Raw genomic sequence first — 23,973 nt, 5'->3', positions numbered from 1 at the left:
CTCTCTCTCTCTCTCGGGTTCTGCACTTTGGGGTCCCTTTTGTGAGCACTCTCCATCTTTCCTTATCAAGATTAACGGTGTGACCCCCCCAATGTCCTCTGCCTTCAAGGACAGGAGGCTCTAAAGACACTCTCCCTCATTAGACCCTTTGTTTTGTCTTTGCAAGTCTGCATTTCTTGTCCTTCCTCTAAGTCTCTGCTCTCTGCTGATTATCCCAACAGATCTTTAGGGTACAAGGTCCCTTTACTTTGGGGATGTCGGCATGGTGACCTGTTTGCCAACCCAGCCCCATCTAGAGTCTCAGTGGCCCCAGTAATGTTGAGCAGAGTACTTTCAAGAGCACATTCAAGACAGGAGTGTCAGAGGTCCCAAGCAAATGAAGGGCGGGGAGAGTTGGGGGTTGGGTGGGGGGATAAGGACAGCAGCAGGGAACCAGATACCATGCTGCTGAGAAGAAGAAAAAAAAAGACTGGTTTAAGTCAGGAAACAAAAAAAGGGAACTGAGTGGCTGTGAAAGGGTGGGGTTTGCTCAGACTGTCCTTCCTCTCTGGACTGTAAGAATATGTCTCCAGGGCCAGTGTCTTCTGAGATCGAATCACACCTTCAAAGTCCTGGCATCTCAATGCATCTGGGAAGCTACCTGCATTAAGTCAGGACTGAGGTGGGTCTGGGGTAGGGCAGGGGCTGGGCAGCCGCCGCAAATCCTTTTCATGGGGACCCCCCCTCCCGCAAAGCAGGAGAGAAAGCATGGCTCGTGCCATATAGTCTTGCCCGAAAAGGAGGCTGACAGAGGGTAGCAATGTCATCAGTGCAAGGCCCTGGCAGTCCTTCCCGATGATCAGAAGGGACTGAAGGGTTCCCTCTGAGTCAGGTTGTGGGGGGAAGAAGAGGAAGAGCAAAGAGGGACATGAGGGGACCACTGGAACAGGTAGCAACTGTTGGAAGTGGGCACCCTTGCAAACCTTGGCAGAAGAGGAATCTTGGTGATGGCAGGTGGATACAAATATGCCATTTGGTCAAATACTGCCTGAAGATGCAAAAGGTAGATTTGTGTCAAGAGGCCCTTAGGAGAAGAAAATCTAAGAGGCACATTGAGAGAACAGTAAAAGCTCACGTGCCTTTGTAAACTGGGGAAAAGCCCAGGCTAACCCTGGGGGGAAGTTGCCTGCCATGGGCTGCTTCAGGCCGATGTTGCCAGGAGCAGAGCTGGCTTATTGGAAGGAATGTGTGTGCCAGCCTCGTGGTGATGTGGGTCACAGACTGGGCCAGAAGAAAACAGCCTCAGCCTCAGCCCAGACAGTGGGGCTGACCCCTGAGGTCATGGGGCCAGTTTTTCCTATTAGCACTGCCTGCCATGTGCACGGCTTTCTTTTGTCTTCATCTTTCTCCTCTTTCTTTCTCTTCTCTCCTCCTCTCCATTCCCCCCTCTCTGTCCCCTTCCTCCTTTTCCTCCCCCTCCTCTCTCTACCTGTATTCCCTCTTCTTATACACCCCCCTTTTATCTCGTTCATTACCGCATTCCCGGGAACAGGTTCAGAGCTTAATGAACAGTTGTTGAATTGCATTGGATTATTCCTGCCCTTTCCTTTCCCTTTCTAGTACCTTCCCCATAGGATTGTCGTGAATAGTAACTCTGTTAATATATATAAAACGGTTAAAGCCTGGCATTTGTAAGTGCTAATATCTCCATGTTTGCTCTGATTTTTATACTGCCTGAGCAGCTCTGCCTAGGGCAGATGGTGTGGCATTTAGAATAAAAGTGGTTGGTGGCCCTGATCAAGACATCCTTGGATGAGCTATTAGACCTCCAAATGGAATCCTGGTCCAATTTCCTTTTTTATTTTATTTTTATTTTTTAAAAGATTTTATTTATTTACTTGTCAGAGAGATAGAGAGAGTACAGGCAGGCAGAGAGAGGGTTGGGGGGAAGCAGGCTCCCCGCAGAGCAAGGAGCCCGATGTGGGACTTGATCCCAGGACACTGGGATCATCACCTGAGCCAAAGGCAGCCACCCAACCGACTGAGCCACCCAGGCATCCCCAATTTCCTTTTTTAAAAAGATTTTATTTATTTATTTATTTATTTGCCACAGAGAGAGAGAGCACAAGTAGGGGGAGTTGGAGAGGGAGAAGCAGGCTCACAGCTGAGCCCGGAGCCTGATGTGGGGCTCAATGCAGGGCTCGATCCCAGGACCCTGGCACCATGACCTGAGCCAAAGGCAGACACTTAACTGACTGAGCCACCCAGACTCCCCAGTCCTGGCCCAGTTTCCTGATCACCCAGTTCTCCAAGCTCCAAATCTCTATGGCACGTTGTGGGTTTCCAGATGCAGGACAGCAGCAAAGCCCAGAGGTAGGGGTCTATAAAGCTGAGGGACTGTCCTCCATACTGTTAGCTGTGTTCCAGCTCTGCTCCTTCCCTCCTTTTGCATGCCAAGCCCCTGAAACCAGGGTGCTATAGCTTCTTGGGAGCCTCAGTTATTTGATAAAACAATGCCTTCCTCCTAATAAGCCACAAAATGCAAATACTCATGGAACCTAAAGCATTCAACCAAAACACTATCCCTTAAGGCTAACCCTGTTTGCTCTATTCTGACCTCCTTTATAGCCAAACTGTTTAAACTGTTTGTGTTAAAGCCCAAATTCTGTTGCTTATGGCCAATGATGTGTTTGTCGGGACCCTTTTGTGAACTCTTTATGGTGAGAAACAGTGCAATTTTCCATCCACTTCAAGGGTCTCGGTGCAATTTTAAATTATCATCACCATGATATACTATTTCCATTTGAACAAATCTCCTATAGAGACTTTCCTTTCAGTGGACTCAACCCATACCAGGAAGTGACTTAGGTGTAAGGGGAAGACATGCCTTTTGAAAACCAGTTCAGATGTTCTCCAAAGAGTCTCCAGATCCCTGCTGCTCTTTGCCCAAAGATGCTATGCTGAGATCAATTGCTAACTCCTGGGAATAAGGAAGAGCTAGAATTTTCAGTGAGGCAGTATTCAACAAGAAGCTAGAAACAAGACATTGACCTAATTCACTCCAAAGCTGCTTGGTTATGCAAATGAAGCCATCAGGGGAGGGGGAGAGAGAACTCCTCTGAGGACCCTGAAACAAATAGGCCACGTGTGACTTTCAGTTTCTATAGAGGTTCATGTGCACTGACACAAGGTGTTTGAAACACAAAATCCTTAATCCCAGGCTTTCCTTCTTACTCTCTGAGAAGCATCACCAGATGCCCTGAGAGTTAATGTTGCTTATCTGAATGTCAAGCTCATCTCACAGCCTTGCTTCCCTAAAAACAATAAACTATAGTCAATTAGCTCATCCCTAGAAGACAAAATTCTAGAGTCAAGAGAAGTTAAATTTTAGACAAGTTGTAGGTTGGAATACACTGGAGTTCCAGATCAGTGGCTCAATGAAAAAGCAGACTAGTCAGCAATAAAAACAGAATAAAAAAACTGACTAGAAATGGAGCTGAAAATAAATAAAGGAATGGGAAAAGCAGACTCTCAAAAACTGCTGTCTGGAGTGGAAATTGGTAAAATGCCTCTGGAAACTACTTTGTCAATATATTTCAAAATGCAAAATGCATGCACTTTCTGACTTGGTAAATGATACTTATATGGAGATCCTAATACCATGGAAAAATAATCAGGAATACTGTTAAACAAGACTTTCAGATATTTTGGGGAAAAGGTGTGTTGGGAGAATGGATGGATAGATAATGTTAAGAAATGCAAGGAAACTGCAAATACTATATGTAACACGATCTCCAACCTAAGAGAAATGCACAGGAAAAAAATGGAAGGTAATATGCCCCAAGATTAATGCCTTTTCATAATGAGCTTGTAATTGAGGTTTTCTTTTTAATATTCTTGTACTTGAAACATTTTTATAATGAAATGTGTTGATTTAATATTGAAAGAGAAAACACAGCATATGTTTAAGCCAGGGAAAACAAAAACTGAACCGAAAAAGAAGGCCAAAGGGCCTCTCAAGTCCAGAGCTAAAAACGGATGCCACAGGAGTCACCCTCAGAGCAGAGGGACAGTGCTGAAAGTATTACCACCAGTCTGATGCTGAGTGCAGACTTCAGATTAGCCATCTGGCTCTCACGTTCAACGTTAACATGACGAGAGGCTGAAGAAGAACCAGAGACCCAAGACCTCTTGGAGAGGACTGCAGGAAGTGCGAAGTTCCCTGGTCAACACACAGCCAGAAAACTGATTTTGGCTGGAGGGCCTCACCACAAATTTGGTCCCGTTGCGCTGACCATGAAGTTTATCAAATAATTAGATTTCACTGATGCCTGACTAGAGCTTCTTGGGAATTTAGCAAGAGTAATTTGGTTTCTTTGTTGCTATGGTTATATTCTAAAGAAGACATCTCTTCTGGTTCCCAGGCCAAGGAATTCTCAGTGAAAATCTCAATCGGAACCTGAAAGATGCTTCTTGGGACTGAGAAGAGATTTGGGGGGAAGCTAAATTTAGCCCATCATACTCTATTCTAATTTCAGACAGTTGCTAATCCTACCAGATTCCATAGTAAAACTTCAGGAAGACAGGACTGAAACGGGAACAAGGGATAACACAAAGCACATAGGCCAACAGATAAGCCAGACCTGGGTTTGCCACTTTGTATGAGTAACTGAGAATTCATTCTGAGAGTGGAAAACCATGATCACTTGCACAAGGATGTGCACGGCAGCATCGCTTATAATTGAAAACAAGCAATCTGAATATCCATCAGTAGGAGAATGGACAAACCAAGTGTGATGAATTCATCATACAGAATACTTTAAACATATAGAAATAGATTAGAGCTACCAACATAAATAAATCATAAACTATTATACTGGGAGGGGCACCTGGGTGGCTCAGTAGGGTAAGCATCCCACTTGTGATTTCGGCTCAGGTCACGATCTCATGGGTGGTGAGATCAAGCCCCATGTGGGGCTCCGCACTCAGCTGGGAGTCTGTTTGGGATTCTCTCTCTCCCTCTGCCCCTTGCCCCACTCACACCGAAGTGTGTTCTCTCTCTCTCAAATAAATAAGTAAATCTTTTTTTAAAAAATTATACTGAGAAGAAAAGCAAGCTGCTGAAGAATATGTGGCTCAGTGGGTTAAAGCCTCTGCCTTCAGCTCAGGTCATGATCCCAGGGTCCTGGGTTCGAGCCCCGCATTGAGCTCTCTGCTCAGCAGGGATCCTGCTTCCTCCTCTCTGTCTGCCTGCCTCTCTGCCTACTTGTGATCTCTGCCTGTCAAATAAATAAATAAAATATTTAAAAAAATGTAAAACATGCAAACCAAACTAAATATCTTTTATGGATATTTACATATGCAGTAATAATGTAAAAACATGCCTAGGAATGATAAACACCAAATTCAAGATATTGTTAACCTCTGAGGAAGGACGGGGATTGATTGCAGAGGAGTATCCAAAGAGGTTTTGACTCTATGGGTAGTATTTTATTTCTGAAAACACCAGAAGCAATTATGGCACAATGTTAAGATTGTATTAGAGCTTAGTGAGTACCTGAGTGTAGTGTTCTTCTCTATACCATCTATTTGCAACATTTTATAGTGTAAAAGAAAATCCATTTGATCAAAATTTTGTATTCACAGGATGCAATAACAACCCTAGGGACAAAAAGTGGATGGGTGTTTCACCTAATCTTATGCTTTTATCCCATCAACAATGAAAAGAAATCCTGAAAAGAAAACAGAAAGTAACACCAGTTAGGATCTCCTTGTGGAAGATTTAAAAGAAAATGTAAGAAAATCTGGCATGACTAAAAAGAGTCCACATGTGGGAGAAAGTACAGTTGACAGTTAACAGGGCTAAATCATCCTTTTTACTTGGAGGATTGTTGCAGAGGAAAATGCTCCAGGATCCTGCAATCTCTCTCATCCCCTGAACTTAACCACCATTTCCTCTTTTGCCAAATGTTCCTAGAAGATGCAGAGGGTCTCTCCCAACTGCTCTTTGATGATAACCATGGGGGATGACAGGGTGCTGAAGTGGATAGCATCAAAACTCATTGAAGGCAAAAAAATAATAATCATATTCATATATATATATATATATATATATATATATATGCCTTATATATCCAGGAGGCAATGAGGTAGGTATCACAGAAACAGCAAGGGTTGTGGAGTCACAAATGGATGAGGTTGAGCAAGTCACACAACTTCCATGAGTCTCATTTTCCTCAGCTCTGTGTTGAGAGAAATAAATGAAATAATGAGTACAGACTGCACTGAGAGAAACAGGTATTTCCTCCCATTCCCTGGGGAGAAAACCAAATAGACAGGCTCTGGGCAATTGAGTAATGCTTTAAAGGAGAAATAAAGAGAGAATGATATTTCTTGGATATTCTGGCTAAGTAGCTATCTGAACTATGACTGACTGGTTATTTCTAACTAGCATCTCCAGGACTCTTCCCAATCATAAGCAGGCTGTGCAGTCTTCTGAATTTTGCTCTGGTGTTGTCGCTGATAGTGTTTCTCTTAGCTTGAGCAATGATAGAGCAATGATAGTGGTTTAGTTTACTGATCCTGCGGGTGCTTTTTGTATCAATTCCTTGGCATAGTGAAGTTTGTATGATGGTTGAGCTCTTTCTCAACCTTTCTTGAGCTTAACCTGTAAGATGGTTGAGCTCTTTCTCATAAAGCATTCTCTTTATGAATTCTGCTGCTCCACAGGGAGCTGGGAGGCTGCAAATGTGGCTACATGAAAATCCTTGCATTTGTAGTATAATAAAGAGAACATTATAATGCTGGAATTCTGTATTTTATTTTTTTTAATTTTATTTATTTATTTGACAGACAGAGATCACAAGTAGGCAGAGAGACAGGCAGAGAGAGAGGAAGGGAAGCAGGCTCCTGGCCAAGCAGAGAGCCCGATGCGGGGCTCGATCCCAGGACTCTGGGATCATGACCTGAGCCGAAGGCAGAGGCTTTAACCCACTGAGCCACCCAGGCACCCCGGGAATTCTGTATTTTAAATGAAGAGCTCTGAGTTTTTCTATTATTTTTCTTCCTCTTTCTTTATATGAACAACAGTGTGTGTGTGTGTGTGTGTGTGTGTGTGTGTGTGTGTGTGTGTATAATATTCATGTCACTTCTGGTTTCCACCCCCACCCCCACTGTCTGAGTGAAGTGGAGGGTCAACCCTCATGGTATGTCTTTTGTGGTCAAATTGATTGTCAGCTGCTGATATGGTTAGAAAAAAATTTAGAACCTTCCACAAATAAGTTGCAGCTGCCCTCCAATGCAGAGGGTCCATCACACACCAACCTTCAGGAAGACATAAAGACAGATGCACCTCCTTTCACATTATATTGGTGGATGGATCGGTGATGGCTAAGGAGGAACTACCACATTTTCAGGCTGTGTGTCTGGACTGGATCACAAGGAATTAAGGGGAAAGCAGTCAAAGAAGGGACAACCAGACCTTGGAAATCCTGGCAATCCTTTAACTCAATAGTCTAGCGGTAGAGGCCATTTCACCCCTTGCTCAGAGGGGTGATGGCTAGTGAGAGGCTCGTTTACTTCCTCATACTTAGACCAGCACTGAACCCTAACCCAATAGACACTTGAAAGAGAGGAAGGCGTCCTCTTGTACAAACTGGATTTGTTCTAAAAGAGAAAAAGAGCAGAGGCAGCTTCCAGAAGGACCTATCTTATAGGAAGTAAGAGCAGAGGCCAAGACTAAAGCGGATGCTGGGACAGAGCAGGGAATGTGTCCATCAAGAGCTTGCAACAAAATTGAAGGTAAAATGATGGGTATGCTTTATTCAGCTAACAGAAGGAAAACTGGATGTAGTTTGTTGGGAGGCTTCTGATCCAATTTACTGCTCATGCTACTCACTTTCATTAAGACTTTATTTTTTCCTCTGTAATCGGAGTCTTTTTGATTGTGAAGAGGTACTTAGTTGGAATTCACTGTGGAAAAATAAAATGGTATTGTTACAAGGATCTCGATGAGTTGACAGTTCTTGAGAATACAGTATCATTACTTGGTTACCACTACTTCTGAATAATTGAATAATTTCAGGGTTGACAGAAATCTCTGTGGGTGTTGAGCATTAGAAAGTCCTCTGTTGTAAAGTCTTATCAGTTCGTCACTCCTGCGAGAGACCATTTAAACCAGGGAGTCAGGGAACTGTGTGGCAAGGTGTGGGAAGAGGTACGCTCCTTGGCCTAATTTTTCTCAAAAGATCATTTATAAATCATTGAATGAATCCAGCACCAGAAGAGAGTCGCATCGACATGGTGAATAAGTGGCAAAGTGATCATTCTGAAGATCCCTGGTGTTCCTTTAACCTATTTTTAATGTCTCCCCGGTATGGTAATAGAATTTTCTACACCACAGGAAAGAGCAAAATAACGGTGCGGATAGCCTCAGACTTTGATAAAAACCACTCCCTTGCTTCCCTGGTGTGAGCAATAATCTGTGCTTGGCAGGTAAAAAAATGATGCTGACTTTATTTATCCAGCATTCACAGTGCCACCAGAAGCATAAGGAGTTTAGATTTACAAAATGCCATCTATTCCCCCCTTAAGAAAAACCCACATGTAACAAAATTTGAGGTGAGCTGGTGATTTTTTCAATACTTATTTAGTGCCCCATTTTGTGATAGTATTTATGTTTTCACTTTATCTTTCTAAGGAAGGTTTGGAATTTGTACTATGCAATTGTGCATAAACTTTAAGTGAATAACTAATAAGAAGCATGTTTTGCATGAATCAAAAGAGCCAATGGTGATTTTTCATAACTTTCTTTGCACTTCTGTACTTCAGTTACCTAAACTGAGTCTTTCTAGAATATTGTGAGTTTAGAGAGGGTAAACAAGTTACTTTTCGTAAATAATAAGAGATGGCATTCATAAGAGCAAGACAGTTGCACCACTTCTGTATGACAATGTCTACAAGAACCAATCTAAGAAAAAAAGGAGAGGAAAAACCAAAACCAAAACCAAAACAACCAATAACTGCCTCCTCCAAAATTGTTTTTCAGTTTTAGAACAAAGCTTGTATCCTTTGTAGCTCAGCCAGTGGTTGATGGGCAAAATCGGTTGGGCGGCAGTTAGTATATGTCCATAACTGCAGGTGCAGCCTCCGTATTCTTACTAGACCCCTGGGTTACAGACCCAGTGGGACACTGTTTGAAAAATTGCATTCACTGTCTAGGAAACTGGGAACTGAAAGTCCAATATCTGCCTCAGTGGAATTCTGGCACCTGCATTGTCCCTTCTGGGGATATCAGAGTCAACAGTTGCACTGAGACTTTTGCTGTTCACAGATTCTGCACGTACAATAAAGGGTGGTTAGTATAAAATGGCCTCCAGACATTACCAAGCTCACAGGTACATGGCCTTTGACTCCAGAGCATTCCATGACCTTATACAAAAAACCAGTGTACGTGAACTCACGCTGAACCCGTCCTCCCTATTCAATGCGCATCCATTACACCTGAATACTGGCCGAGATGGAGGCTGTGGAGAAGGATGTGAAGGTAGGAGGAAGGCTCTTCGTTAGCTTTGCATGATTCTGTTCCATTTGAAACTAAGTGGCCAGGCTGAGGGGAAACAAGGAGGGATGAGGATTTATGTGCTGGGTCCTCAAGAACTTTCTTTATCAACAGCACACAAGTGAGCTCCAGAAAGAAGCTATGGCTGCCGTGATACTGGAGAGCATCTTTCTGAAGCGATCCCAACAGAAAAAGAAGACCTCGCCTTTAAACTTTAAGAAGCGCCTCTTTCTCTTGACTGCGCACAAACTTTCCTACTATGAGTATGACTTTGAACGTGGGGTAAGTTTCTCTGCTGTGAAACCTGAGTATCTAGGATTTGGCCTTAGATCTTCCTTGAGGAGGTAGATAACTTTTTGGTTGGCGGAGGGAGGTGGGTAGGGACCTAGGTCTATTTCAAACTCAAGAAAATGTTTCCTAGCCTAGAACTAACTGCAGCCACACTGGCGCAAAAATTCAAAGGTGCTAAGAAGCCATGGGCGAGGAGGGGGGAATCTTACCATTGGAATCTTGCAGTTGGTGATCATTCATTAAATATTGTTGAGAAGGAAATCCAAGTCTCAAAAATTATTCTTTATTTTTTATGGTAAAGGCACATACAGTCATCCACTCTTCTATAGTATTTGCCCTCTATCTGGTAGTCAAAGAAGTTTAGATTAATAGATCTGGAAGTTTCCTTGCTTTTTTTTTTCCTCCAGAATGACAGGTCCTGATGGATAGAGTGTGGGTATCACTTCACTATGTTGAATGATTAGATAACAAAATCTAATTATCTGGTTGCTTAGTCACTCCTAATCTTTCTCCATTTTCTTCCTCATTCTCTTTCTCAGAGAAGAGGCAGTAAGAAGGGCTCGATAGACGTTGAGAAGATCACCTGTGTTGAAACAGTGGTTCCTGAAAAAAATCCTCCCCCTGAAAGACAGATTCCAGTAAGTAGAGCCCGTTGTCAGAGCAGGAACGGGTGGTTAAGAAACTTAGAACACTTCAACTCTCTGTAAATAAACCCGTGATGCTGTGCAATGTGTTAAAGCTCCCTCACAAAATTCTTCACTCTGTTCTTGGTTATACTGAGTTTCAGCATTTTTCCCCCAGATGCAGAACAACTCACTTAATGTTGAAAAGTTCTAATACCAATTTTACGATGACATATCAAATTTTCTCTTTTTTGGGGAAGGATTTTATTTTTAAAAAGGAAACTCCAGACATTAGCAGAAGGAAAGGAAAAATACGGGGGTGAGGATTGGAGGGCGTGACAAACCATGAGAGACTATGGACTCTGGGAAACAAACTGAGGGTTTTAGAGGGGAGGGGGAAGGGGGTGGGTGAGCCTGGTGGTGGGTATTAAGGAGGGCACGTATGGCATAGAGCACTGGGTGTTGTACATAAACAATGAATCTTGGAACACTACACCAAAAACTAATGTTGTATTGTATGGTGACTAACATAACACAATAAAATTTTTTTTAAAAATAAAAAATAAGGGGCGCCTGGGTGGCTCAGTGGGTTAAAGCCTCTGCCTTCGACTCAGGTCATGGTCTCAGGGTCCTGGGATTGAGCCCCATGTCGGGCTCTCTGCTCAGCGGGGGGCCTGCTTCCTCTCTCTCTGCCTGCCTCTCTGCCTCCTTGTGATTTCTATCTGTCAAATAAATAAATAAATCTTCAAAAAAAAATTAAATAAATAAATAAATAAATAAAAGGAATCTCCACAACCAACATGGGGCTCCACCTTACAACCCTGAGATCAAGAGTCACATGCTCCACTGCCTGAGCCAGCCAGGAGTCCCAATATGTGAAATTTTCTTTTTTTTTTAAGATTTTATTCATTTATTTGGCAGACAGAGATCACAAGCAGGCAGAGAGGCAGGCAGAGAGAGAGGGAGGAAGCAGGCTCCCTGCCGGGCAGAGAGCCCCATGCAGGACTCGATCCCAAGACCCTGAGATCATGACCCGAGCCGAAGGCAGAGGCTTAACCCACTGAGCCACCCAGGTGCCCCTGAGTCGTGAGATTCTTTAACAACTCACTCTTGATTCTCCTCTCATTTCCCAGAGCCTTTCCAAGGCAAAATGCATATGGATTTCTGAGTTGAGTTTTTAAAAAAAATATCATTTATTATTTTTTCCTAATTACTAAGAGTAGTGTGTACCTATTATAGAAACTCTAGAAAATACAAAAAAGCACAATAAAGAAGATAAAATCATGCATAATCCCATTATTCAGCTAGAAATGACTAATATATGTTGGTATACAGACTTACAGTTGTTTTTCTCCACTTGCAACACATATATTCACACTAATATGCCTATTGTGTATTTATTTTTGTAAAGTTTATTTACTTAAGGGACACCTGGGTGACTCAGTTGGTTAAGCATCCAACTCTTTGTTTTGGCTCCTGTTGTGATCTCATGGGTCCTGGGATCCAGCCCTGGATGGGCTCCAGGCCCAGCCGGGAGTCTGCTGCTTGAAGATTCTCTCCCTCTGCCCCTCCCCCCACACTCACTCTCTCTTCCTCTCTCTCTCTCTCTCTCTAAAAAAAAATAAATAAATCTTTAAAAAATGTTATTTAAGTATCTCTACACCCAATGTAGGGCTCAAACTCAGGACCCTGAGATCAAGAGTCACATGCTCTTCCTACTGAGTGTGCCAGGTGCCCCTATGTACTTACATATTTAAAACAGAATCATACTACACATCTTGATTTGTAATGTACTTTTTCAATCTAACAATATATGGAAATTTTTCCCATGACAATAGATACTCTTTAATAATGTGATTTTTTTTAAAGATTTTATTTATTTATTTGACAGACAGAGATCACAAGTAGGCTGAGAGGCAGGCAGAGAGAGGAGGAAGCAGGCTCCTCGCTGAGCAGAGCCCGATGCGGGGCTCGATGCGGGGCTCGATGCGGGGCTCGATCCCAGGACCCTGGGATCATGACCTGAGCTGAAGGCAGAGGCTTTAACCCACTGAGCCAGCCAGGCGCCCCTAATAATGTGATTTTAATGGCTGTGTGGTATTCTCTATTATGAATATATTGCAATTTGTTTAACCAATCTCTTACTATTACACATTTAAGTTGTTCCAACTTGATATTATAACCACACTGAGAACATCCTTGCATATATCTTTACGAACTTTTGCTATTCTTTACCTTATAATAACTTCCTAGAAGTAAAATATTGTTCTTGTCTTTATTAAATCTGCACAATTTGGTTATGTTTATCTTTTTATTCGATTTTATTTTCTAGCAGTGTAATTTAAATTTTGTACACTCCTACAAGCTATACATGAGAGTATCTCTATTTCTCTACATTCTTTCCAATACCAGATATTTTATATGTTTGTTAATTTGACAGCCAAGAAAAGTGATATTTCATTGCTGACTTATTTTTCAATATTTGGTTACTAATAAGGTTGAACGTTTATATGTCTTACAGTTCATTTACGTTTTTCCATTTGTGAATTGCCTGTTCATTTTTTGCCATTTTTCCATTGAAATGTTGACCTTATTGCTAGTACTTTTTAAGAGATCTTGACATAGGGGTGCCTGGGTGCCTTAGTGGGTTAAAGCCTCTGCCTTCGGCTCAGGTCATGATCCCAGGGTCCTGGGATCGAGCCCCACATCGAGCCCCGCATCGGGCTCTCTGCTCAGCAGGGAGCCTGCTTCCTCCTCTCTCTCTGCCTGCCTCTCTGCCTACTTGTGATCTCTGTCAAATAAATAAAATCTTAAAAAAAGAGATCTTGATATATTAAAAGTATCAATCCTTAATTATACACATGTTGAAAATATTTTCCCCAGTTTTTCATTTATCTTTGAACTTTGTTTATGGTGTTTTTTACTTGTTCATTTTTACCATTCTGGGTTTTAAAATCTATGTCATCAAATTAGTTCATCTTTCCTTAATGAGTCTAACCTTTAGCATTATAGTGGGAAGTCTTGTCTCCCATAAAATTATATATAGTCACTTATTTCTTTTCTCTGTCCACTCATTGTTCCATTTTTATATTAAGCTTTGAATCCATCCATTAAGCTTTTGAATTTACTTTCATGTATGGTGTGAAATAGCCCCCCCAACACACACACACCAAAATTAGTGGTACCCTCCCTTTCCTTGATAGTTTGAGATGCCTGAGGTTTTTTTGAACATGTATGTGCTGGATCTTATGGACATGTGTCCCTACTGGGTTAAAGAAAGCAATATCTAATAATTAGCATTGTCTAGGCAGGAAATTCTTCTGGAGCGAATACAGAGGACTCCCAATACCTAAGGAAATCCAAAAAAGAACAATGCATCAACCAATAACTATGCTTTCTTTTTTAAGTTTTTATTTTAATTCTAGTTTGTTAACATGCAGTGCTATATTGGTTTCAGGTGTATAATATAGTAATTCAACAGTTCCATACATCTTCCTGTGATCATCACAAGTGCACTCCTTAATCCCCATCACCTATTTAACCCACTCACCCACCTCCCCTCTGGTAAACATCAGATTGTTCTCTATACTCAAAAATCTGTTTCTTGCTTTGACTCTCTCATTTTTTCCTTTGCTTGTTTGTTTTGTTTCTTAAATTCCACATACGAGTGAAATCATATGGTATTTGTGTTTTTCTGACTTATTTCACTTAGCATTATGCTCTCTAGCTCCATCCATGTTGTTGCAAATGGCAAGATTTCATTCTTTTTAATGGCTGAATAACATTCCATTGTATAAATATATCACATTTTCTTTATACATTCATTAATTGATGGACATCTGGGCTGCTTCCATATCTCGGCTCTTGTAAGTAATGCTCCTGTAAACGTTGGGGTGCACATATCCCTTTGAATTAGTGTTTTTGTATTCTTCGGGTAAATACCTATAGTGAAATTGCTGGGCCGTAAGGTAGCTCTATTTGTAACTTTTTGAGGAATCTCCACACTGTTTTCTACAGTGGCATATGCTTTCATCTTTCATTGCAGAGAAGGGGTGAAGAGTCCAGTGAAATGGAGCAGATTTCAATCATTGAAAGGTTCCCTTACCCCTTCCAGGTAAGGTGTTTTCTCTCACCAGCTCTCAAAGGTACCTGTAATGTAATAATTAGGGTTGGGGTGCAGGGCACAGTGAAGAATACTAGGTCCCAGTGAACAGAATTTGAGGTGGACAAGGAAGCTGAAGGGAGAAATGAGACTGACATGGGCTAAGACTGTTTTCTTTTCTATTTTCCCAATTTAACATGGTACCTTTTAGTCCCTACACCTCAAAGAGAATCCATAATGGCAGTAATTCTATTATAGTGTGTCTTGTCTATGGTAACTGCATTGAGAAAGATGCTTTGTTTGTTGGGTGAGCATTTCACTTCCTTCTGGTTCTGCCTATCTGTCTAGTGGTGGTCATGTGGGTTGAAAAGACAGAAAGGGGGAGGGAAGGAGTAGTTATTAGGAAGTTCGGTATGGGGAAGGCTCATTACATTACACATAAACCTAAATTCTATTCTAGTCTGAAGTAACTGAAGAGCCACATAGACATCTGTTTCAGAGATGCACTGTAACCCATGAAGGAGAGCAAAGCTTCAGATTCAATCTACAATTTGGTTTGCTTGTGTCCTAAAAACTCTGTAGGTCACATGTTGTGAACATAGCAGCCTCTGCAAACAGTGAAAGCCAGAAAAGGAAGTGGAAAGTCTCAGGGGAGGGGGCTTTCTGTCATGGATTTATGAGCACAGCTAGATTAAGAAGCAAAGAGAAAAATGTGCAAGGATCTTGTTCATGTCCCTGACTGTATCAAAGTCTACAAAACCTGTGAAGGAGGAGTGTTTTAGACATAGTTTTTACTACCGTCTTTCAACAAGATGTTGTTTGGTTGGGCTAGTGGGTAATGCCAAATACCAGATAATTCAAATTAATTTACAATGATTTCAGAATCCACTATGTAATGTCTGTTGAGTCTGTGAGGATTGGAACCACATGTTTCATGAACCTCCAGAACACCTAACACAATGCCTTGTACATGTGAAGTGTTCAAAAAATTACTGCCTGTTTGATCTGAAGACAATGCTTAATATATATTTTTCTCTTTTTGAAGTAAATATATACTTTACTCTTTTGTGGTTTCAAACTTGGTTTGTTTTGGCAAGGGGAGGCCACTAGGCAGTAGGAGAAAAATTAGCCATAAGTTAAAATTTTGCTTCATACTATCCAAGTGAATAACCCTCATCTACCAAACAAGACTTAAGTTATACAAATCATTACTACCATTTCTCTTCTATACAAACTCAAGGTTTAATAAAATCATAAGATATTCTTTGTTGAATAAACACAAATCCTGTCTCTACCAAGGCTGGGGGAAATATTATGAACTAAGTTTACACACAAATTGAAACATAAGTCAAGAGGATCTGAGACTATTTAAAAAGCTAAGAATTTCTAAATCCTACAACCCTGGATACTGACAGAAGACCCTACCTTTCTTTGTTTTCCACTATGGATATACAAAATTGTAGCTTAAGATTAGTTCCTTCAAAGACTTTCTTCTTTTTTCTGAATCCTAACTGCTGAAGTCTGTGTGTCCATTGCTTCATTCAGGTTGTGTATGATGAAGGGCCTCTTTATGTCTTCTCCCCAACTGAAGAACTGCGGAAGCGTTGGATTCACCAGCTCAAAAATGGTGAGAATTATTTGGAAAAGAAACTAGTTTCCAAAGAAAGAAGGGAAGAAAGTGGGGAGGGAGAAAGAGAGAGAGAGAAGAGAGGAAGGAGAAAGAGAGATGGATGGAGGGAGAAGGAGAGGGAAAAGAAGAATGGATGGAAAAAGGGAGGTGAGAGAAGAAAGAGATGAGGCGGAAGGGAAGGAAGGAAAGAGAGGAAGGAGGGGGAAGGAGGACGACAGAGACGAAGGATGGTAGACTGCATTTTCTCCATTATTAGTGATACAATTGAGTTTCATATTCCATTTTATGAATAAAATATAATGTGCTAGACTCAGAGTTTCAACCCAGTTCTACCACTATCTCTCTAGTGCAATTCTACAATTGTAGGCCCTCTATTTCTCTATCTATAAAACAGTCCCACTCTTTACACCATTTTGAGGGTGGTGTGGTGTGTCATTCAATGGTCATTGCAATATTTCAAGTCCTAAATATAAAATACCTAGTTCCAATGATTAGGTGATCATGAGAATGCTTGAAGTTAGAGTGGGGAATCTCCTTCCAAGCCCTCTACCACCACAAATAAACTGGGTGACCTCTGGAAAGTAGGCCAACAAGCTTCTTCTGAGGCATCATTTCTTCTTCTGAAAGAGAAATCATAGCAATGCCTGCCATACCTACCTCCAAGGTTGTCCGAATGATCCAATGAGGTAATGTGTGTGAAAGCCGTAGAAAACTGTAAAACACTGTACAGGAAAGCACTGTACATCTCTTCACTGTGGCTAAATATTTTCTAAGGAACACGTCCATGTTCCTTGTTTTGTGAGGACTTAAACTTGAACACAGTTTCAGCACTTGACATAGCCCATACAGTGTGCTGAGATAAACTTGACTCTAAAGGCTTGCAGCACAGGATGCATGCAGACATATTTGTGTGTATATATATAGCCACATGTCAAGTGACTGAGAGATTAACTGGTTGAGTTGACATCAGGAAAGGCTGCCTAGAGAAACAGGAAGGATGGCAGACTGATAACAGCATGGTTGGGTTATTGCACGACAGCCCTTTGTCTTAACATTTAGATTCTGATATTCAGTGGCTCATTGTACCACCCTTATTCACTCCCTTGAATGCAAGTCTGATTGGCCAAAATAAACATCACCAAATCTTTCAAGCTGAAAGAGGAGAGGAGAAAGGAAGAAAGGGGTCATTTATTGAATCCTTGCTACATGCCAGACACTGAGCTAGATATCTTACATTTATTATCTCATTGAATTCCCACAGCTACCTTGGGTTCAAGACAATAGTAACAGTAATTACTAATTACTCACTTAATGAGCACTTAGTATGTTCCAGGCTCAGTGCCGACTGTTTCAAGTATACTAGCTTTTAATCCTCACGATAAGCTTATGAAGTATGTATCATTCCCCTATTTACAGATGAGGGAACTGAGGTTCAAAGAGGTTCAGTAACCTGCTCATGGTCACACTCAGGGACATGCAGAGAGGTGAAGCCTGGGTCTTTACCACATCCCTATGTCTGTAGGACTCCAGAACCTAAGCTTATTGCCTAGTGTCATGCTGCTTGGGTGTTCTCAAGTCCAGAAAGTACACCTGTAGTTGGCTGCAAGATATTCTAGAGGAAGGCCATGTTGAGATTGCAAATTGGTGCTATCTTGTACCACGAAGTCCAGTTCTTGGCATGTTTTGAAGTAAGTGGCCTGCTTTAGCCCTAGGGGTACAAAACGAGTACACAGAGGGCCTGTATATTTGCACTTCCTTGGTTTTCTCCACAGTGCGTCATACAGTGCCTTGCATACAGAAAGGGAGCATATCTGTTGTGTCAACAGATATTTCTGTAAGGGTAAACAACCACCATGGGTGGTTGGGCTCCATGTTGATGGACAGCTAGGATTTAGTTTGGAGATAGGGGATGATGGGACATACTGAGGGAGAACCAGAAAAGAAAAAAAAAGTAACATGTGCAAGTTAGTAACTCCTTTACACTTAAACGACGAATTTCAAAACCAGTCATAGATTAGCCTAACAAATACTTCTAGAGTGCCCTCTACATTCAAGGTATGAGCAATGACAGAGGATAAGAATATTCAGCTTGGAAACTTGGTTTACTGACTCAAATGGCAAACCTATCATTCTGGTTATACACTACTATTAAAGTTCACTGGGCAGGTAAAATTACAACAGTAAAAATAAAGCCAAAACAAACAGAAATCACCACCCTTTCAACTGGGTTATGAGTGTGGATGGTTAGTGTGGGTTAAGGTGCAATGTTGCCTTCTCTCTCTTGCATTTGACTGAAGGCATTTCATTTCCAGTTGTTCTAGACCTGGGTGTGTGTCTTGTTGAACCTGCCTGGACCAACAACATGACCCAAAAAGGAAGGACCTTGCAACAAATACCACAGTTGCTAGGAGATTTAGGTGCAAGTCCTAACAACATCAGAACGGCCCCAGGTGCTGGCAATGCCAGTCATGAACTAATCTAGCCAGCATAGAATCCTACTCTGGGGTTAAGTTATCCTACTGTAGGATGAAATGCACCAACTGCAAATCACTAACATGAGAAGGGGACTTCATCAGGGTACTGGCTACCTCTGCAGGGGTATTAGCTCTGAAAGTACATGAGGGAACCTTCTTCGGTCCTGGATCTGAGCCTCAGGATGCCTGGGTGGTTCGGTCGGTTAAGTGGCTATGTAGGGCTCAGGTCATGATCCCAGGAGTTTGGGATCAGGTCCCGCCTCGGGCTCTCTGCTCAGCGGGAAGCCTGCTTCTCCTTCTCCCTCTGCCTTCTGCTCCCTCTGCTTGTGCTCTTTCTCTCTCTATCAAGTAAATAAAATCTTTAAAAAAATTTTTTTAAATAAAAATAAAAAAATAAAAGTAGGGATTCAGGTGCCCCATATCCAGCTGCCATCTTTTTTCAGTGGCACCTTCCATGCAGAGGTTGCATCCCTGAGGACGTAGCCATGCACTCTCTTCTTCCATTTCCTTGAACACAGCAGTGCACACTTTAATGGTGTAGCACCACAGATAGGTGTCTGCATTCACTCTAGAATCTTTCTTTGGTCGAGCTCAATAGATCCTCTCCAAATTGCAACATCAAAAATAAGCAAAAGGCCTGAGCTCACCAATAATGAAAGAAAGAGGGGCATGGCAAAACTCCAACAACCAGTATAGGGAGGACTACTTCGTGCATGCCTGAAACAGAGTTTTAGATGTTATCCTGATAAATATGAATATGAGAGAGCAGCCCATCAAGTACTTAGGATATGTGCACCAACCATTAATATTCCCAGACAGGACTGGCCCTATGCATCGGTGCAGTAGTCTTTCCTGGCCCTCTCACTTGGACACAGTGGTGATCAGCTCGGGTTGTAATAAAAAAAAAAAATACCATAGACCAAGTGGCTTAAACAACAAATATTGATTTATCACAGTTCTGGAAGCTGGGAGTCCAAGATCGGTGTGCCAGTGGGTTTGGTTTCTGGTGAGAACTATCTGCCTGGCTTGCAGAATGGCTACTTTCTCATATGCCAGAGAGAGAGAATCTCTCTAAAGTCTCTTCTTATAAGGGCACTATTCCCATCATGAGGACTCTGCTCTTATGACCTAAGTACCTCCCGAAGTCTCCATCTCCTAATACCATGACATTGAGGGACATTCGGGGGTGGGGAGGGACACAAACAGTCCATGACAAACACTCTACTTTGGCAATTCTCACCTAAGTAGCTAGAAATACCAGCTCTGGATTGGGCAACAAAAGGAAAGGGTGTCATCTTCAGGGGACCTCTTAAGAGGTAGGCAGTATTTGGGAACATAGGGTGAGCTCCTTATGATCTGCTGGAAGTAGAGAGAGTAGAAAGCATTATGTGCCCTCATTAGCTTATTCGCATACCTTAGTTTATCAGAGTAGCCAGGGGTTGATTAGGAATTCTTGGTAGATCAAAAAAAAAAAAAAAAAGAAAGAAAGAAACCTTGCCATTTGCAACAATGTGGTTGGAACTAGAGGATATTATGCTAAGCGGAATAAGTCAATCAGAGAAGACAATTATCCTATGATCTCACTGATATGAGGAATTTGAGAAATGAGACAGAGGATCATAGGGGAGAGAAGGGAAAAATGAAACAAGAGGAAACCAGAGAGGGAGACAAACCATAAGACACTCTTAATCTCAGGAAACAAACTGAGGGTTGCTAGAGGGGAGAGGTCTGGGAGGTTTGGGGTGCCTGGGTGATGGGCCTTGCGGAGGGTATGTGCTATAGTGAGTGCTGTGAATTGTGTATTACTGATGATTCACAGACCTGTACCCCTGAAACAAACATTATATGTTAATTAAAAAAAAAGAGAAATTCTTATATACAACCAAAAAAAAAAAAAGAGAAAGAATTCTTCACAGGTCTACCAAGGTCTAGGCCTATACCAGAGGGTCTTCAAATCCCTGGGTGAAGAATAATGGTGGGGGGAGGGTGGGCAGAAAGTGGAGGTAGTGAGAGCAATCAGTTCGGTTGATATCTGGAACATGGTTCAGAATTGCCAGTGGCTGGTAATAATAAAAGAAAGACTTTGGGTTGGTTTTATTATTGTTTTAAAATCCTCTATAGATGGGCGCCTGGGTGGCTTAATCGGTTAAACCTCTGCCTTCAGCTCAGGTTATGATCTCAGGATCCTGGGATCTGGGATTGAGCCCCCATGTGGAGCCCCTCATTGTGGGGCTTTGTGCTCAGCAGGGAGTCTGCTTCTCCCTCTTCCTCTGCCCCCCCACGCTCGCTCTCTCTCTCTCTCTCAAATAAATAAATAAAAATCTTTAAAATATTTTCAAAAATTAAATAAAATAAAATTCTCTACAGATAATGCAACCCCTTATCTGAATAGCTCCCACCACACTGTGCTTGGTACGATGGTGAAAGGGAGTGCTGAGAAAGTAAGGGGTGAGGATGGACGGGGACTAATGGTTAGAAGTCTTCAAATGCTCTTAGAAAAGCATTAAAGTAGCACTTAAAAAAAAAAAAACAGCACGTTTGTTCATTTGCCTGTAAAATGCACCTGACCATCAGAAGCTTCTAGGCTTCCCCCAAAGTCTTAAGTGAATGAGTGTAACTAGCAAGCTCTTAAGAACTTGAGTTGTTCTCTATAGAGGAAAGTTTTGCCTTGTTTTTTAATCTTTTAAAGAAGTTATGTGGACTTCCTCTTAGCAGTAAACACTGAAATGTGTAGGTCCTCAAATGTACACATTGTATTTTTTTAAGATTTTTTATTTTTTTATTTGAGAGAGAGAAAGAGCATAGCAGGGAGGGACAGGGAGAGAGGAAGAAGCAGACTCCTAACTGAGCAGGGAGCCCAACCTCAGGACCCTGGGATCATGACCTGAGCTGAAAGCAGATGCTTAAGCGATTGAGCCACCCAGGTGCCCCTCAAATGTGCATTTTCTTAGACCATTTGAGGTCTTTTTGCCCTAATGCTAGCTGTTGTCAATTATTTCAGTTGTCTTTGCTTCTCTGTTATCTGGCAACATGATCCAGGAGGACTTGTCTAATTGACTTCATGCTAAGATCCTAGAGATACCACAGTATTAAAAAGAGTGATGCCAATTCCTCCTATCTGCAAACCATTGTATTCTTTACAAAGGACTTTGGCTTCTGGGACCTCTTTTGAGCCTCATGACTCTGTAAAGGAAATGGAGGTGCTGTGTTTGTCTCCCACAATGAGCTCAGGCCACTTCAGTGGAGTGGAAGAATGGAACCAGGAAGAATCACTTCATTTGCTCCTGAGTTCCATTCTGTTGACTATTCTCTGAACACTGAAAGCCTGATGCAGACATTCTCACCAAAGCAAATATCTCTAAAAGATCACTTAGGGGACACCTGTGTGGCTCAGTCAGTTAAGCATCTGCCTTGGGCTCTGGTCATGATCCCAGAGTCCTGGGATAGAGTCCTGTGTCTGGCTCCCTGCTCAGCTGGGAGCCTGCTTCTCCCTCTGCCTGCTGCTCCCCCTTCTTGTGTTCCCTGTCTCTGTCTGTCAAATAAATAAATAAAATCTTAAATAAAATAAAAGATCACTCAGGTAGCTGGGATACTGGTATGCTAAGAACTGGAGTAAGAGTTTGGCTTGGGCACATTGTTTCCTGTATCTGGAAAAGAACACCGTCATCAACACTTTGCCTTACAAGAGGATTGAAATGATTACTGGGAAAACAGATTGTGTGTGCGTGTGTGTGTGTGTGTGTGTGTGCGCGCGCGTGTGCATGCGCGCGTGTGTGTTTCTCTTGGGCTCTGGAGACATCAGATATTCTTATCTCGGTAGTCAGGAGACAGTCATCATGACAGCCCACTGCAGAGAATTGCACACGAACTTTCCAGGGCCAGGGATGTGAGCTAACTGGTTTGTTGTCTGCTTTCCTTCAGGGTAGGGGAGGAAGGGGCAGTTGTTTGAAGCTCACCTCTACCCTTTGTCAAAGAGGAAAACATGCAAATGGTGGATTCTACAGAACGTCAGATGTGATCTCTCTCTCTCTTTTCTCCCTCTTACAGTAATCCGGTACAATAGCGATCTGGTACAGAAATACCACCCTTGCTTCTGGATAGATGGGCAGTATCTCTGCTGCTCTCAGACAGCCAAAAATGCGATGGGCTGCCAAATTCTGGAGAACCGGAATGGAAGTAAGAGATCCGATCAAGATAAATTTCTGCCTCTTTGGATTCTATCCGTCACTCTTTAAAGGGTTGGCCAATGCACAGAGGGACCTGGGAAGGGGATTAGTCGGGGCGCAAATACCACTGGCGCTCTGCTCTCCAAACCATGTGACTTGGCACAAGGCTGTACCCCCTCAGACTTCTCCAAACTGTCTTAAAGGCACTGTGTACAAAAGCTAAGTCCCTAAGCAAACCTGTCCCTGGGCCCTTTCCTAAGATGCATTCTATATCAATACTGGTTTCTTACTTTGCAGGCTTAAAACCTGGGAGTTCGCACAGAAAGACAAAAAAGCCCCTTCCTCCCACGCCTGAGGAGGACCAGGTATACAGAGAAATTATGCTGTTACTGCTTAAATAGAAACTTACACTGGTGCCTGGCTGGCTCAGTCAGTAGAGGGTGTGACTCTTGATCTTGGGGTTGTGAGTTCGAGTCCCATGTTGGGTATAGAGATCACTTTAAAAATAAAATTTAAATTAAAAAAAGGAATCTTGCAATCACACTCTGAAAACACACCTGTCTTAGAACTCCCATGGGACTTGGCAGTGTTAATTGATGTTCATGTGGAGACATGGGATTTGTCCTGAAAAGGACAAATCTTACCACTCTTCGGTGGTGAGAGAGGGGGCTGTTAGGATGTTCTTGGCAACAATTTAATCCAATCACCTGTTTAAAACAAAACAAAGCCTGGTTTTTTAAATAAAAAATATTTTTCAAACAAAGTTGTAAGAATTTAACAGTAAACACCCATATACCCAATACTTGACCCTACCACTAATATATTATTTTAAAAGTTGGTTTTCTGGTTACTTTTTGAAGTCTAAAAAGCACTTTCTCATACTTTGTAAGTAAGCAGGGTAGGAGTTATTATGCTCATTTTACAAACAAGGAAACCAAGATTCAGGGCCACTTAGCAGATCCATGTACTAGTTTAGTGCCAAGCTTTCTTGATCGTGGCTGTTCATGGTTTTTGTCCAGGAAGCTTTAAAAATATTGATGCCTGGGCCCTGCCCCTGAGATTTTGACGTGATTGGTATAGGAAACTGCCCGGGATTGTTAACCACTCTCCAGATGATTCCAACGTGCACTCGAGGCTGAGAGCCCAGCA

The 23,973-nt window shown here is 42.1% G+C and overlaps 1 protein-coding gene across 5 annotated transcripts in view; it reads left to right on the top strand.

Moving 5' to 3' along the window:
* Nucleotides 1–510: 510 nt before the first annotated feature.
* Nucleotides 511–23,973, top strand: part of LOC111159177 (Bruton tyrosine kinase) — a 33,063-nt gene continuing 9,600 nt past the window's right edge. Inside the window, exons 1-7 of one of the 5 annotated variants that reach the window (XM_022521614.1) lie at nucleotides 511–661; nucleotides 9,653–9,820; nucleotides 10,369–10,467; nucleotides 14,498–14,566; nucleotides 16,100–16,181; nucleotides 22,706–22,834; nucleotides 23,122–23,189. In XM_022521614.1, coding sequence (XP_022377322.1) covers nucleotides 9,680–9,820; nucleotides 10,369–10,467; nucleotides 14,498–14,566; nucleotides 16,100–16,181; nucleotides 22,706–22,834; nucleotides 23,122–23,189 — 588 coding nt within the window. In that variant the 5' untranslated portion in view covers nucleotides 511–661; nucleotides 9,653–9,679. Of the gene's footprint in view, nucleotides 662–5,943; nucleotides 6,022–7,618; nucleotides 7,780–9,369; nucleotides 9,524–9,652; nucleotides 9,821–10,368; nucleotides 10,468–14,497; nucleotides 14,567–16,099; nucleotides 16,182–22,705; nucleotides 22,835–23,121; nucleotides 23,190–23,973 lie in introns of those variants that run through there. The other 4 variants (XR_002641401.1, XM_022521611.1, XM_022521613.1 and 1 more) reach the window with 4 other exon arrangements.

The sequence above is a fragment of the Enhydra lutris genome, unplaced genomic scaffold (genome assembly GCF_002288905.1).
Source record: "Enhydra lutris kenyoni isolate GAN:26980312 unplaced genomic scaffold, ASM228890v2 scaffoldscaffold67, whole genome shotgun sequence".
NCBI lineage: Eukaryota > Metazoa > Chordata > Mammalia > Carnivora > Mustelidae > Enhydra > Enhydra lutris.
This window is presented reverse-complemented; position numbering and strand designations above follow the sequence as displayed.